Below are 13,907 nucleotides of genomic sequence, written 5' to 3' on the forward strand. Positions count from 1 at the left end.
CTGTGGCCAGGGCACAGGAGGGCATTGAGATGGAAGAACGACATGCTCATCAGCACAACACAACAGGCAACAAGAGTTGCACTGTGGACTGTGTGTTGCAGGGTCTGTGCTCCACTTGGAGCTTCCAGACAGCTGTTCAAGGAAATTGCCATCAATGTCAGCCTCACCACCACTATTAGACATCTCATCCATGTCTGGGCCCAGCTTGAACCCATTTAACTTGTAAGGGATAATGAGATAACAGCATGACATGTTGCAGCTGAAGGTTATTTAAACACCCATCTGGTACCTGTTATGCAGCATACATCCTATTGTTGTATAGGAAATATATGCCACCTCCCTCCCACATGGAAAGGAGAAGATCTATAGATGTGTCCCATGCTACCCATTCTTTTTGCATAGATGAGGTAATTCTCCTTCTTTGTGTTCTTTCTAGCATATCACTTTGCATTTCCTGTCTGCACTTTGGGACATGCAGTCCCTTCCAGGCTGGCAAGACTTTGTGAAAGGACACAAGACCGCAATGAAAAATTTACTATGGACATCTCATTCCCCCTTCACACATCCGTCAGAAGAGGCTCCACACCATCCAGGTTTGAAAGGGTGAACCATAAACCATGAAACTGATTCACCCTTTGCAAGACACAACTTGGCACTACACTTTATCCCAGAGAGATTCAGGGGTGACAGTCTATTTCAGCTTATTCCAACTCTCCATCTTCCTTTGTGTAGGATAACTTTGGCTGTTCTTGGTCTCCTGCTGAAATTGCCTATGAGGCTTTTGCTCTCTGTGAGCCCTCAGCAGCCGTGAGGGCCGGGTTGTGTGGTATCCCAAGAAATCATATTTCATAACACGAGTGGTCGGCTTTGCAGATGTGTACTCCTCTCTCTTCTGTTTTTCTCAGGCATGACTCAGTTTTCTGCAAAAGTTGTTCTACCCTGTAAATCCTGGACCAAAACCTTTGCCTGACACCCCATCTAGTGTTCAGCACAGACAAATGCAGACGACTGGTGCATCAAGGAAACAGTTGACTGGAAAATTCCCAGCATTTTTTCAGTGGTATTAAACCACCTTTGTAAAACTATCATTTGAGCTGTCTCGGAGAGCTCTGACAGAGTCCAGGCAACATGGAAACCTGCATATGCCACTGCCAATTCCTTCCTCTGGCCTCTGTGCAGCCTCTGGGTGTCCTAACAGAGAGATTGCAGCCAGAAAGCCCAGCAAACCCCACTCCTCAGGTGTTAGCTCCTTGCAGCCCAAACCCTGAGGCTTTGAGGACACCCCTCTGTAGGTGAGACATCTAGGCAAACCACCTTGGAATAACGAGCCAAGAGCCTAAGCTGTGCCCACATCGAGATGGCAGCTGACAGCGAGGACTTCCTCAAAACAGGGAACAACAGGGCTTCACAGGTGCTCGCCAGTTGGCAGCACAGGGCACTCACTTCAAAAGAGATGTCAAATCTTGAGCATGTATTTTGAGTACTAAATAACGCTGCTCAGTGTTTTTCCAATGAGATTTTAAAAATAAAATGAGAATTACTTAAATGTCTTTTCACATTTTTTTCATTAAAAAAAGTGTTTGCTGAGAAAATGAAAGCTGTTTCAGTGTCTGTCCTTCCCCTTCACAAACACACTTATTTGGAGGTGCAGTGGATCATGAAGTTATCAGGACAAAATATCTGCTCTGAGAACTTGGTTTTAATAAACCAGCTTTGACATGTTCAGTCCTGTGAGTTGCAGAGCTCCAGCCACTGCTACAGAAATCTTTGGACTCTGCGATGCTAGCTGCACAACCCACTCTGAACTAAGCCCAAAACAAGCATCACTATGTTCTTGGTTAATCACCAGACCAATTAGCACCTTGGTTAAGTTGCAGTGAGGTTCCAGTCCTGCTCCCCTCAGAGCTGGGATTGTTCTGATGAAACTCTCCCTCTACCCACGTGGCAATACCCTGTTCACAACACTTTCAGTTCTCAAGGAGTAGCGTGATAAGTCTGTTAACTCATTAACACCTCCAGCTTACAGGAGACTTGGCTTCCATCCTCTTGAACAGCCTCAGGCCCCACGCTCCAGGAAGTTATTCTGCAGTTTCTGTTTTGCTTTCTTTTCCTGCTGAGCCAGGCTGGCTTTCAGTTCCCACCATGAAGCTTCTGAATGCTGCTGTAGTCTTTATTCTTGTGCCCACTTTGACGCCAGCTTTGGACCCTCTCAGCACTTCAGTCCTCATGGGGAGTGCTGCTGTCGCTTGGCAGCTCCTCTCCTCTCAGTCCTGGCTCAAGTGCAGTCTCCTGGAATGCTGCAATATGAAGGACACGCTGAACTTCTCAGGTAAGGCAGCAGCAAGGGCACCTTGAGCCAAGTTGTCAGTGGGACCAGCTGATGGTCCTTCCCAGGGTGGTGAGCGCTTCCTTTTTAATGCCAATCTCCTTTGGGGTGGTTGTGGGAAGATAAGAGTTACTGCCCACAGTAGCTCTAGAAGGCAAAGGCTGTATTAACCTAATATTGCTTATCCCACAAGTGGTCATGTATGCTGCTTCTCATGGCAGTACTGGAGCATTTTCCTTGCTGGTGTCTTGGTTTATATTGGCAGAAGCAGGCAAAATTCTGGATGTGAATTCAAGGCTAAGAGCTAATGAAATAATCCCACATCTTCTTGAGACAGACACCCCAGTGGTATCCCACACCCCAGTTGGTGGTTGCCTGTAATACATGTCAAATGAGCAGCAATTAGTGGTAGGTCTAGATTCAAAACATGCTGCTTCACTTCCCTGACACAAGCAGGCTGGCAGTCCTCAGTGATTGGGGAAGAAAGGGTTGTTTCACTCGGCCTGCAGGGAACTAGTGCATGGTCTGAAAAAGAGCTTATGCAACAATCTGACCACAAACTCCTGATCCTGCCACCCGGAAATCCCCCTTCTCTTTGTCATGGGATTACAAATATTGCTTCATTTCAGTGCTGGGCCACAGATTTCAAAACAAATCCTCAACTGTTGGAGACCTGTGTGCCTCCAGGTACTTCAGTATGTCACTTCCTACCAGCTCTGGATCTGGCTGCTTACAAACAGGCTGTTTGCTAGTACATTAGCCAGTGAAACACCAGTTGTGGTACTTTTTTTTAAGAGAACTTGATATAGCAACAGAAGCACGTTTTTCTATAAATGTGAGGTATACTAGATGCCACTAAAATAGTTAACGAGAATTTAGCACATGCAATGAACAAGTCTCTGCAAATATCTTAGATCCCATCCTAGGACTTTATAGGAGACAGTAGCTGCAATACCAGTGGGAGTCCTGCCTATCTCATACAAACTGCTTGGTTCCCATAAATGCTATCAAGAGTCTGATTCACGAGTCTGTATCTCAGTTGGATTCTCTGCTGATTCACAATCTTGTTATGGCCAGAGGGTGGCAAACATTTCTTCTCCCTGATGGTCATTCAGCTGCAACCAAAAAAAAAAAAGGGAGGAATAATATGGCATTTTCTGACTATTCTCTCCCCTCATTCCTTCAGTTATAAAGATGGATTTGGACCGAAAAGTCTTTGGCCAGCATCTTGCTATCGAGATAGTTCTGAGAGCTCTGAGCGCAAATATGCGCTCCAAACGACCTAGGAAGCCCCTGGTGATGTCCTTCCATGGCTGGACTGGAACAGGCAAATCGTTTGTCAGCAGTATCATTGCAGAGAACCTCTATCGGCTTAATATACCAAGACGGAAGTTTGTGCACCACTTCAGCACAGTACTGCATTTCCCACACCTTTCTCATATCCATCTCTATAAGGTACTTCAAGCTTTATCTCACTTTCTCCAATTTATCTGCAACTGCGAGTGCAAATCCCAGATAATTTTGCCTTTTCTCACAGGAACAGCTGCAGAATTGGATTCGGGGCAATGTCAGTGCCTGTCCAAGGTCCCTTTTTATCTTCGCTGAAATGGATCAGATGCCACATGGCCTAATAGACTCTATCATGCCATTCCTTGGCTACCATGAAGAGATTGATGGTGTTTATTATGGCAAGGCGATCTTCATCTTTCTGAAGTAAGGAAAGCCAAAGGCCAAAAGGGAATTACGGTCCCACAGAATCAGCAGGGACAAAGGGAGTAACAGCTGCTGATAGGTTTGTACCTGACTGCAGCGTGGCTGAGCAGCTCAAGGTGCCTCGCTGTCTGCCTTTACAGCATTTTATCAATGAACATGCGCAGCCATCGTGTCAGCCAGAAGATCTGAGCTATTCAACACTATAGAGGTGAGCTGTCCCTGGGGTGAAAAGGCTCCCATTCCTCAAGTGAGCTTCCAAAAGTACTGGAGATGCTACTTCCACAGTGGTCAGTAAATATGTTTTCTCCAGCTCTATAACACCACTGTTAGGCAGAAAGGTCTTTGTAGGATGGATGGGACCCCCCTAGGTAGCTCTTTAGATGCAGAGAGGGGAAAACTCACCTATTGAAGACCACTTGCATACACAGATCAAGGCAGCACAATTCCTCCAGGTATTTTTCCTGGGAAATCCCTTTGCTGAGGGTCACCCCAGCTCTGTTCACACTGCATGACTGAAGCAAGCCCAAACCCCAAGCTTTGGCCTGGTGTACCTCTCAGCTTGCCTTTACGTTCAAGCACATAGCCAACTACCCATTTCAGCTTGGGGCAGCAATTACCACAGTGAGTAGCAGCTTGTTAGAGAGCCCCTCAGTAATACCTGGCTGTATGACCAATCCCCCTGCTCTGCTGCAATGACAAACGCAGTTGTTCAAGCCACTGTGCCAGAGGAGTGCTCATACCATCAGACACTGCTGTCCTTTGGGAGACAGCGTAGTCCTTCTCACTTCCCATCTCTGGGCAACACCCACATGTAGGGACATCTCATCTCCACTCCAGTGCGGAATCTCACAAAGTGACTTAAACCACTGCCGAGATCTGAGCAATAAAGATGGCAAAAATACAGCTCTAATGAGCCAGTGAATCTCTTTCCTAACAGCAATGCAGGTGGAGATAAGATAACAGAGATTGCCCTTGATTATTGGAGAAGCCTGAAGAGAAGAGAAGACATTCCTGTGAAGAAGCTCCAGTCTCTGCTCTCAGAGGAAATTTTCAGGAACAGAAACAGTGAGTACCTCTGGGCTCAGTCCCAGGACTGCTGATGTCTTCTGCAAAATGATCCGTGAAGTACGCAGCAACGCACTGCCCTCCACAGCACGCCAATGGTAAAGCTCCCCATTCTCTCTGCCAGGTGGTTTCTTTCACAGTCAACTGATCCAGAAGAACCTGATCGACTATTTCATCCCTTTCCTTCCTCTTGAATATAAACATGTGAGACAGTGTGTCCGGGAGGAGCTGCGCGTGCAAGGGCATCGCGAGGATGAAGACCTCATAGCAGAGATTGCCTTGGCAATGACTGACTACCCCAGTGAAGAAAGGCTCTACTCCAGCAAAGGCTGCAAGACTGTAGCCTCCAGAGTGGCTCTGAGCATCTAAGCATTACCAGGCTGAATGCCTCATCTTGTGGCGACAAGACCACAGCAGATGGAAGAACCAGTAACTCCCTTTCCCCTCCCTGAAGCTCAGTCTACACACTCTTTCCTGAAGGGATTCAGGCTGTCCTGTACCAGAGGCACCTTCTGCAGAGCCCCTGAATAAACACACCGGACACGGCAACAATCGTGGTATAGAGTAAGCAGAAGAGGGACATACACGGGTGATGAGGTTTGCTCTCTTTGCCACAGAAACACTCCTGAACGAAAGTATTTTGAAGAGGAAAATCTCTCACTTTTGTGGCAAGAGCGTTTGCACCTTAAGTCCCAGCATTGCCCTAATTAATAAAATCTGTTAATAAATGATATTCTCAGTAATAGTATCAGTCTGTTTTATGCTGGCTGTCACCTGCGTATCTCACAGAAATCGCACCGGAGACCAGCACCACTGTTCCTGCTTTACAGGTGTGGAAACCCAAGCACAAAGGATGAGTTTTCCAGATTGTCCGGCAGGCCCCGGTCAGCGGCAGCGTCCTGGTTCAGCAGCCCATCGGTGCGGCACCGCCGCCTCACGCCGATGCGGTTACCCCATCCTGGCCGAGCTGCCTACGTTGCGGAACACCGTGCGCCAGTGCTGCTGATCGTCAAATGAAAACCATGCAGAAAAGCCCTCCTAATCTCCACACCATGTCCCCACACCACTTCTCCCGCAGGCTGCGGGCAGCTCCTCCGCGGTTTGCTCGGTCCGATGCAACCACCCACGCCTGGTGGTGTGCTCCCGACCCTGTCAACCCCAGCCGCCAGTGGGGAAAGAGGGAGAGGAGGCTTATGCTTGTGGCACGGGATGGGGAACGGGATTTGCGCCGGTGTCCTGCAGGAAAAGCCGGTGGGGTGGAGGGGAGGGACGGGGACAGGAGATGGGGCCTGGCTCGCTCTGAGGGGAGCGAGGGCGCCCAGCTCGCCCCGAGGCGATGGAGGCGGTGAGGACGCCATGAGCCGCCCCCTCGCCTCTCCACCTCAGGGTGCTAATGCCGTCATGCAGCGCCCCTAGCGTCATCCCCCCCACACCGTTCCGTCACGGCTCGCCGACGTCGTCAAAAGGGCAGCGAATGCCGTCCGTGCCCTTCACAAAGATGGCGGCGGCGGCTACGGGCGAGGCGGGAGAGTTTGCCCGCCCGCAGCCGGTGGCGGGCGGAAGCGGGGCCGGGCGCGGAGCCGCCATGCCGCGGGCGGTCGGGCTGCTCTGGCTGCTGCTGCCGGGGCTGGCGGCGCTGGAACCGCTCAGCGTGGGCCTGGCCATCGGCGTCGCCTCGGCCCTCACCGGCTACCTGTCCCACCCCCGCTTCTACTGCAACTACGTGGAGTGCTGCCCCAGCGCGGGGCAACGCCTCAACGCCACCGGTACGGCGGGGGCTGGCGGGGGGGGACACACGACACCGGGCCGCCCTGGGCTCCCCGGCCCTGCCCCGGAGCTCGGCCGGTAACCGGTCACTGACCGGGGCGGCCCCCGGTGTGCCTAGCAGTGGCCGTGCCGTGCTGAGCCCCGTGCCCGTTGGTGGCCGTGCCGAGCTCGCCCGGTGTGTGACCGGTGCCCGTTGGTGGCCGTGCCGAGCTCGCCCGGTGTGTGACCGGTGCCCGGTGCCCGTTGGTGGCCGTGCCGAGCTCGCCCAGTGTGTGACCGGTGCCCGGTGCCCGTTGGTGGCCGTGCCGAGCTCGCCCGGTGTGTGACCGGTGACCGGTGCCCGTTGGTGGCCGTGCCGAGCTCGCCCGGTGTGTGACCGGTGCCCGGTGCCCGTTGGTGGCCGTGCCGAGCTCGCCCGGTGTGTGACCGGTGCCCGTTGGTGGCCGTGCCGAGCTCGCCCGGTGTGTGACCGGTGACCGGTGCCCGTTGGTGGCCGTGCTGAGCTCGCCCGGTGTGTGACCGGTGACCGGTGCCCGTTGCTGGCCGTGCCGAGCTCGCCCGGTGTGTGACCGGTGACCGGTGCACGTTGGTGGCCGTGCCGAGCTCGCCCGGTGTGTGACCGGTGACCGGTGCCCGTTGGTGGCCGTGCCGAGCTCGCCTGGTGTGTGACCGGTGCCCGTTGGTGGCCGTGCCGAGCTCGCCCGGTGTGTGACCGGTGCCCGTTGCTGGCCGTGCCGAGCTCGCCCGGTGCACGGCCAGTGAGCAGCACCTGTTGGTGGCCATGGGGTGCTGAGCTCTCCCTCTCCCCGCAGCACTGAAGGCGCAGCTGGACACCAAGCTCTTTGGGCAGCACCTGGCCAAGGACGTGGTGCTGAAGGCGGTGATGGGTTTCAGCAACAACCCCAGCCCCAAGAAGCCGCTGACGCTCTCGCTCCACGGCTGGGCCGGCACCGGCAAGAACTTCCTCAGCCAGATCTTGGCGGAGCACGTCCACCGCGCCGGCCTGCGCAGCAAGTTCGTCCATCTCTTTCTGGCCACCCTGCACTTCCCCCACCATGACCAAATCAAGCTCTACAAGGTGAGGAGGCACGCAAGGGAATCCAGTTACCCCGAGTCCCTAAACCCCCTAGTACGGGGGTTTGGCTGTTTGTGCTGCACACCTCCCTCAGATACCTGGCAGCTGGAGGAGTACAGCTGGGTATTTCCAAAGTTGGTGCTTAGGAGAGATGGAGGGGGAAATCCATGCAGAAAGTGAAAGGCACCAAAATGCTGAGAAATCCAAAGTGAGAGTAATTTCCTAGTGCTGTCCTCTCACTGATGCCATCTGCTGATGCTTGCTGTTAGGAAAGAATCCCATCATCAAAACTGCACATACTGGTTGGCTGGGATGGAGGTGACTTCCTCCATAGCACCCCCGTGGTGCTGTGTTTTGCGTTTGTGCTGGTAAGGCACCAGTGTTTTGGCTGTTATGGAATAGTGCTTGCACAGCCTCAAAGCTTGCTTTTTTTCCCCACTTATAGCGAGCAGGCTGGGGTGGGCAAGAGATCGGGACAGGACACAGCCAGGACAGCAGACCCCAGTTAGTCAAAGGGATATTCTGTACCATATGCTGTCATGCTCAGCAATAAAAACTGGTGTAGAAGAAGGAAAAAGTGGGGGGCATTGGCTTCCAAGGTGGCTGTTGCTCTAACACTGGCTGGGCATTGGTCTGCATGTGTCGGGGGGGTGAGTGATTTCCTTTGCTTGTTTTTTCCTCTTTCCATCACCTATCAAACTGTCTCTATCCCAACCCATTAATTTTCTCACTTATTCTTTGTCCTCTCTCCCCCCATCCTGCTGGGGGAGTGCTTGGCTGCTGGCCAGGTCAACCCACCACGTACTGTACCATGAGAAAGTGTAGCCTGCATGAGATATTTTTCAAGTGACTTCATTCCTCGACATTGGAGAATTCTGATCTTCATGTTTTAATGTTTGAAGGTACCCAAAACTGAAGTACTGATAGATGTGGTTTCTGTATGAAAGGCACAACACTGATTTTATTTTTTAACACAAAAAGAAGCTTTCTTTTCTCCAAGACTTCTGATCTCAGCCAGGTTCTCCTGTCTTATTCATACACTAAGCAGAAAGAATCAGAAAGTCTTTCCTCTGTGAGCAGGAAAAGAATTCACATTTAAATTCAGTGTCACGTGTCAAAGGGATCAGTCACAGAGTTTATGGTCCTCCCTCAGGAAAATGTATAACCATTGAGTGTGGGATGCTGACATGTGAAAAGGTGTCCCTAGGGTCTGTCACATACAAGCATCTTGCAATACATCTGGAAGAGACGTAGTTTTTGAGTGTTTTTCAACCTCTTGTTCCAGGAGCAACTGCAGAACTGGATTCGGGGCAACGTCAGTGCCTGTCCCCACTCTGTCTTCATTTTTGATGAGATGGACAAAATGCATCCAGGTCTCATTGATGCCATTAAGCCATTCTTAGACTATTATGAGCAGGTTGATGGGGTGTCCTACAGGAAAGCCATCTTCATCTTCCTCAGGTCTGTAGCACCTATTTCAGTCATTTTGAGATACTGAGATAAATCTGTGTTTATGATGATAATAATGATGTTCCTGTGGGACTTCATTCAAAGAACAGCAAAAGAACCGCTCTGGAGTGAAGACCCTCTCTGTGAAGACAGAGGGGGAGCACTATGAGCTCTTGCATGGCCTGTGGCTGTAGTGGAGCAGGTCTGATGCTGTGCAGCAGACCACTGCAGCGTGCTGAGCTCACGAGCCTGGCCCAGAGCACAGGTCGTATCAGAGTTCACATGTTGGGGAATTTCTCTGGGATGGGTGCATCATGTACTGGGTCTAGCTGGCAGGGAGTTAACTGTCTTCACAGCAGCTGGTTTGGTGCTGTGTTTTGGATTTGTGGCTAAAACAGTGTTGATAACACACCAATGTTTTGGCTATTTCAGGATGGTGCTTGCAAAGCCTCAAGGCTTTCTCTTTTTCCCACACTGCCCCAGTGAGTAGGCTGGGGTGGGCAAGAGGATGGGAGGGGACACAGCTGGGACAGCTGACCCAAACTGGCCAGAGGAGTATTCAATACCATGTAATGTCATGCTCAGCAATAAAAACTGGGGTAGAGAAAGAAGGGGGGTTTCAGCTTCCAAGGTGACGTTTCTTCTGAGACTGCCTGGGTGTTGGTCTCACTGTAGGGGTGGTAAATTATTTCCTTAGCTTTCCTTGGGTTTTTTTTTTTCTTCCTCTTTTCATTACCTGTTAAACTGTCTTTATCTTGACCCACAAGTCTTCTCACTTTTGTTCTTCCTATTTTCTCCTTCCATCCTGCTGAGGTGGGAGGGCATAATCAAACAGTTGTGTAGGTGCTTGGCTGCTGGCCAGGGTCAACCCACCACACACTGATGGCTATTTAAAGAACTGGAGACTTTCCTTAAATTTTGGCTTACAGGTTTCCATTTTGGTGATTTGTTTGACATCAAGAAGATTAGCAATACATGTAACTGGCTAAAAAAGAAATTCTGGTTCAGTTGTGTCTGTATTCACCACTGTGCATTTTTCTTTTATGAATAGCAATGCAGGTGGTGACTTAATTAATAAAGCAGCTCTTGACTTCTGGACAAGTGGAAAGGGCAGGGAAGAGATTCAGCTGAAAGACCTGGAGCCCACGCTATCTGTAGGAGTCTTCAATAACAAGAATAGTAAGTCACTTTCCCCAGAAAATGGGAAATTCATTTTACTTCATAACATAGGGTTCATCTCTGCAATCTGTACTGCAGCCTACCTTGACCCTGCCCAGCTTCCTGTGACCCCAGCTTCCTACAGTGGCCTGGCCCTGTGCCCTTCTGTCCCTTCACACCAGTGTCATGCCCTCACAAGAGAATTTTTGGCACAGAAGTTGCTCTGCATGCACAGTGAAGGGTAGCAGTGACAATTGCAAGGTACCATCAGTCTGATCCATCCAGCTAACTGGCATGCTTTTCTTCCTTGGGCAGCAGTTGAGACAAACTGCTTTGTAAATTCAGTCTGGCCTGCGGATCCTATCTTATGCAGGCTCAAGTTTAGAGAAACTCCTTCCTATGATTTTTTTTTTTTTTTTTTTTTTTTTTCCCCCCCCCCAACTCCTCCAGGTGGACTGTGGCACAGCAGCCTCATTGACAGGAACCTCATTGACTACTTTGTTCCCTTCCTGCCCCTGGAGCACAAGCACGTGAAGATGTGTGTCAGGGCTGAAATGATAGCCCGTGGCTATGCTGTTGATGAGAAGATTGTTCAAGCAGTGGCTGATGAGATGACGTTCTTCCCAAAAGAGCAGAAAATCTACTCTGATAAAGGCTGCAAGACCGTACAGGCCAAGCTGGATATTCATGAAGACACTGTGATGAGAGATACGAAACCCAAGGGTTGATTACCCTTTAGGTCTCCAATGCACTTTCAGACCTTTTGCAAATCTGTATATTTGCACTTAAGCTTTTTTACTGTTGCAGGGAATATGGTGAAAATATCAGAGTGAACTGTGTGGGCTTTTAAGTTTTTGGTTGTTTGTTTGTTTTTTTAATTTAACATCCCACTGTTCATCTCTGAACTGGCTGATACTCAAATGTTGCCCCCCTTTTTTTTTTTTATTATTTTTTTTTTTTAACCGGTAGAGAATTTCTGAGCATGACACATACATAGCACTGGATACAGCCTCTCATGCTTTATTCTTGCAAGTGCTGGGATTATGAAGTATTTAATTCCTCTTTCCACAAAAACTAGACCAGAGCAAAGGAGAACAGAGGAATTCTTCCAGGCAGTCATATTCCCTTCCTTGTACACGGTCTCGTTCATGGGCTAGTGAAATGAAGGGATGTGTGGTGTGTTCAGGACTATGATAGTGTCTGCAAGGGTGAATACCTCGATGCGTTGCAGTAAGAAGATGGTACGGTGGAAGGCTTCCCATCAGCAGATTGATGCTGGTGTGGCTTCTACAGGTGAGCATCAGCTATTCAGGGACAGAAGGGCATGATTATAGTTTGTATCATCTGAGGTGTGGCATTGTACCACACATCCTGCTACAGTAATATGGAAAGTCACGATGAGCTCCAGGAGATCTGTTACTAAATAGTAGAGAAGGGGTGTGGGGGAGAAGTAACTGCTTGCCCCTGTGATTCTTTGGGGAAAAATAAATTGTAAAAGAAACTTTACATTCTTCTAAGGGGGCTAAGTGAATTTGTGTGGCAACTCCAGGTCTTCCTAAGCAGAGGGACACATCTGCAGGATCTGACAGAACATACTAGGCCAGTCTCCTGTTCTAAATCAGAAAAATCTCTCATGAGGATTTGACTGTTACAGCTTGTCAGGTTAATCTGCATGCAGGCTCCTGGGCCTGAAGTCTGCAAGATCTGTAGTAGTCCCTCCCAGCTGCACCCAATAGTCTAGGAGTGGATAATGCTACTCTCACCTTGCTTGGAAGACACTTTTGTGGCAGAAGTTACTTTTGATAGTGTATTTTTATACTGAAGTGTAAGCAATAGCAATACAACGCTCTTCCTAGAGAGCGACAGAGAAGGGAGTATGGGAAATGGGAGCAATCAACAATCCCATACCTCACTAGATAAGTATGTTTTGTAGTAGTTTTTAACGTGAAAAAATGTCTGTGTGGGAGGGTAAGTAAGTGATGAGTTAGGAAGCTGGGAAAGATTGATTTAAGGAAGCTGGGAAAGATTGACTTAACCTTCACCCACTGGTAAGGCTGGGGTTTTAAACTCTCTTGCAAGCTTTAACTCTTTAATCATCCATCACTTGCAGATCAAATACTGTAGTGCAAGACAGAAGTGCCTATCACTTGGTTGATTGTAGTGGTTTTTTAAACTGGTATGAGGGATTGAGCTATTTTTGTGCTGCAGCAACTACTCCCTCACTTGTACTTAAGCTTCTGTCCTGGGTTCAGCTGGGATAGAGTTAATTTTTACAGGAACCTGGGAGGTGGGGGGGCATAGCCGGGGCAGCTGACCTGAACTAGCCAAGGAGCTATTCCATACCATGTGACATCATGCTCAGTATATAAATGGGGAGTGGGCCGGGGGGAGGGCGCTCCTGCTCTCGACTTGGTGGGGGAAGTGGCGGAGCGTCAGGTCCCGGGTGGTGAGCAGTTGCACTGTGCATCACTCTTTTCTGTATACTCTTTCATTAGTACCGTCGTTGTTGTTGTCCCAGTAAACTGCCCTTATCTCAACCCTCGAGGTTCCAGTTTTTTTTCTTTTCTCTCCTCCGTCTCCCCCCTATCCCACCGGAGTCGGGCGGGAGGAGTGAGCGAGCAGCTGCGTGGTCCTTTGTTACCGGCTGGGCTGAAACCACGACAGCTTCCTTTAAGATGTGCTGCAAAAAACTTATAGGTCTCAACACTGTAATGTTAATTCAAATTACAAGAGAGAGCTTAGCTTTTATCTTACACTCTAAATTAAAAACGTCAATTGCCTTTTACAACCCCATGTGGAGTTTGTCAAATGCTGGCAAACCGTTCATGCTGATGCAATCTCCAGAGCCAAATGCTAGCTAGCCATTAACCTTGGGACATTGGACTGTTGCTTTTCATGTACAGTGTTTTGCCTGTGAACTGACTTATTCATAGGTGTATTATGCTACATCCAGTGCAATCTCAAAACACTAAATATTACTACTGTACTGCAGTTGGAATAAATCTTAAGTCACTTTTCTCTCTTAGTTTAATCATTTTCAGCTATAGGAAGGTACTAGTTTATGCGGTTTTCAACTAGCTGCACTGTGGCTTTCTGTTAAGCTTTCTTTATTCTTAAAAAGTTGTTTATAACAGTAGATAAGCAGATTAAATAATATCAACAGGCTATTAAAACATGTTGACTCATCTGACAGCACAGTAAGGAATTCAGCAGTTAAATACAGCTCAGTAGAAACAAAAACCTACGAAAAAGCCTTAAAGTCTCTGCTTGCTCTGCTTCATAGTTATTAACAGGTATCTCCCACCATACTGCCAGGCACTGCAGGACAAATATGCCTCAGGTAGCTTGTTTAGC

General features: G+C 49.3%; 2 protein-coding genes across 2 annotated transcripts; both read left to right on the top strand.

Annotated features, from left to right (window-relative positions):
- The first annotated feature begins 1,749 nt into the window (after nucleotides 1–1,749).
- Nucleotides 1,750–5,835, top strand: LOC115335000 (torsin-1A-like). The gene is made up of 5 exons (XM_030000042.2): nucleotides 1,750–2,329; nucleotides 3,513–3,781; nucleotides 3,864–4,039; nucleotides 4,977–5,104; nucleotides 5,229–5,835. The coding sequence occupies exons 1-5, from the start codon at nucleotides 2,143–2,145 to the stop codon at nucleotides 5,471–5,473; spliced, it is 1,005 nt and encodes a 334-aa protein (XP_029855902.1). The 5' UTR covers nucleotides 1,750–2,142; the 3' UTR covers nucleotides 5,474–5,835.
- Nucleotides 5,836–6,656: 821 nt separating this feature from the next.
- LOC115335001 (torsin-1B-like) lies at nucleotides 6,657–13,571 on the top strand. The gene is made up of 6 exons (XM_030000043.2): nucleotides 6,657–6,870; nucleotides 7,684–7,949; nucleotides 9,232–9,407; nucleotides 10,447–10,574; nucleotides 11,004–12,778; nucleotides 13,218–13,571. The coding sequence occupies exons 1-5, from the start codon at nucleotides 6,690–6,692 to the stop codon at nucleotides 11,279–11,281; spliced, it is 1,029 nt and encodes a 342-aa protein (XP_029855903.2). The 5' UTR covers nucleotides 6,657–6,689; the 3' UTR covers nucleotides 11,282–12,778; nucleotides 13,218–13,571.
- Nucleotides 13,572–13,907: the final 336 nt, after the last annotated feature.

The sequence above is a fragment of the Aquila chrysaetos genome, chromosome 24, assembly GCF_900496995.4.
Source record: "Aquila chrysaetos chrysaetos chromosome 24, bAquChr1.4, whole genome shotgun sequence".
NCBI classification, from domain to species: Eukaryota; Metazoa; Chordata; class Aves; order Accipitriformes; family Accipitridae; genus Aquila; species Aquila chrysaetos.

Excerpts from the sequence above, each read along its gene's own strand:
- LOC115335000 (XM_030000042.2), top strand. The coding sequence starts at position 2,143 with ATGAAGCTTCTGAATGCTGCTGTAGTCTTTATTCTTGTGCCCACTTTG. Across the intron at positions 2,330-3,512 it reads GGACACGCTGAACTTCTCAG|TTATAAAGATGGATTTGGAC; the intron begins GTAAGGCAGCAG and ends TCATTCCTTCAG. Across the intron at positions 4,040-4,976 it reads GCGATCTTCATCTTTCTGAA|CAATGCAGGTGGAGATAAGA; the intron begins GTAAGGAAAGCC and ends CTTTCCTAACAG.
- LOC115335001 (XM_030000043.2), top strand. The coding sequence starts at position 6,690 with ATGCCGCGGGCGGTCGGGCTGCTCTGGCTGCTGCTGCCGGGGCTGGCG. Across the intron at positions 6,871-7,683 it reads GCAACGCCTCAACGCCACCG|CACTGAAGGCGCAGCTGGAC; the intron begins GTACGGCGGGGG and ends CTCTCCCCGCAG. Across the intron at positions 7,950-9,231 it reads ACCAAATCAAGCTCTACAAG|GAGCAACTGCAGAACTGGAT; the intron begins GTGAGGAGGCAC and ends CTCTTGTTCCAG.